This window comes from Loa loa (assembly GCF_000183805.2).
Source record: "Loa loa unplaced genomic scaffold supercont3.544, whole genome shotgun sequence".
Lineage (NCBI taxonomy): Eukaryota > Metazoa > Nematoda > Chromadorea > Rhabditida > Onchocercidae > Loa > Loa loa.
The window spans coordinates 24,455-25,989 of record NW_018108724.1 but is presented as its reverse complement, the minus strand read 5'-3'; the positions used below and the strand labels follow the sequence as shown (position 1 = coordinate 25,989).

Sequence of the window (1,535 nt, the reverse complement as noted above, 5' to 3'; positions counted from 1 at the left end):
TCCCCTCCATAAACATACTAACTATCTGATTAATGTTATCACCCTCTATGATAACTTCATATACTCTCTTTCATTTCCCAATTCATAATTTCATTCAATTATTAAACTTTTATCAGTTCGAGATATCTTAAATTTGCTTACACTAACATTATTGTTTTGATAAATAGCCAAAATTAATTTGCTAATCAAATTTTAGCTACAATTTAAATTTAGATTTTCCGACCAACTGTATTAAATATTGGTTTAATCATACTATTAATATTATTGATAATGTTTATCACGGGTTTGGTATATATTAAAATACGTTGGAGACCTACAACACATCGTGATATTTGGTTGCGTACATTAGCCAGGTGAATAATATTTCTTTTTAAAAATTATTTTCAAATTTTATTTAAGATTTATTTAATAACTATGCAGTCGTTTAAAATCTTTTAAATTTGAATGAAAATTCTTTAAAATTATTGTTATTAGAATTTTAGGTTCTTTCTTCTTCTTTTTTTTTTTTTTAAATAAATCTTTTGGATGAAACAAATTTCAGTGTTAAAAAAGATTTAATTAATGCAAAATTAAATTTTAATGAACAATTAAATTACGATACTTTTTCCTTTTTGCTCTAAATATTAATTTGGTCCTTTTTTTTTGTAGTAGTATTGATAATAGCATTTTCTGATAATAATGCTATTATCAATGATTTGGTAGCATTGATAATAGCATTTTTTGATAATTCTGATAATAATGCTATTATCAATAATTTAGTAGCATTGATAATAGCATTATTTACTTCTTATCATTAAATATGCTAATCTACCAAAAGTAAATTATGTCAAAAATTAAAACATGCTAAAAGTAAATTTAACTTTTCCCTTTTTTTTTTTTTCAGAGCTGCAGTAAATAAAATGGAAATTCGAAAATTTGAAAAAAATGATAATTTTGGCATAAATACCACTAATAAATTGCATAAAAAGCGTTCATTACTATGTCTTCCATCAAAACGACGTTATTTACCTGTATTTGGTTCACTTACATCTGTTGCACGAAGTTATAATGGTCAAGTTCGTCGTATCATCCATTTAATAATTTCAAATTTAAATTTACTTTTATTAAAATTTCTTTTTTTAAATTATTTCGTCAAAATTTTTTTTCCTTCTTTTTTTTTGCATTTTTATTTAAGTTAATATTTAAATTACTTATCATTTCAATTTTCAGTACAGATATATATATATATAATTTTTTTTTTTAAGGAACGTTGTAGTATTTGTTTGGAGGAATATAAGGAAGGACAAGAATTACGAGTGCTATTTTGTGGACATGAATTTCATCCAAAATGTGTTGATCCATGGTTACTTAGTAACAGGTAATAATTTAATATTTTTATTTAATTCATATATCATTTTAATAATAATTAGCAATTGTATAGGAATAATTAAAAAATCATTTAGCATAAATCATTTATGCTTACTCATTAATTATTTCATTCAGAATATTTTATCCTAAATAATATAAATGGCAAGGAATCTTTTTTTTTTTTTTTT

General features: G+C 22.3%; 1 protein-coding gene across 1 annotated transcript; it reads left to right on the top strand.

Annotated features, from left to right (window-relative positions):
- Nucleotides 1–270: 270 nt before the first annotated feature.
- Nucleotides 271–1,361, top strand: LOAG_14710 (hypothetical protein; the record flags this gene model as incomplete). The annotated part of the gene is made up of 3 exons (XM_003150205.1): nt 271–353; nt 884–1,055; nt 1,245–1,361. The coding sequence occupies 3 exons, from the start codon at nt 271–273 to the stop codon at nt 1,359–1,361; spliced, it is 372 nt and encodes a 123-aa protein (XP_003150253.1).
- Nucleotides 1,362–1,535: the final 174 nt, after the last annotated feature.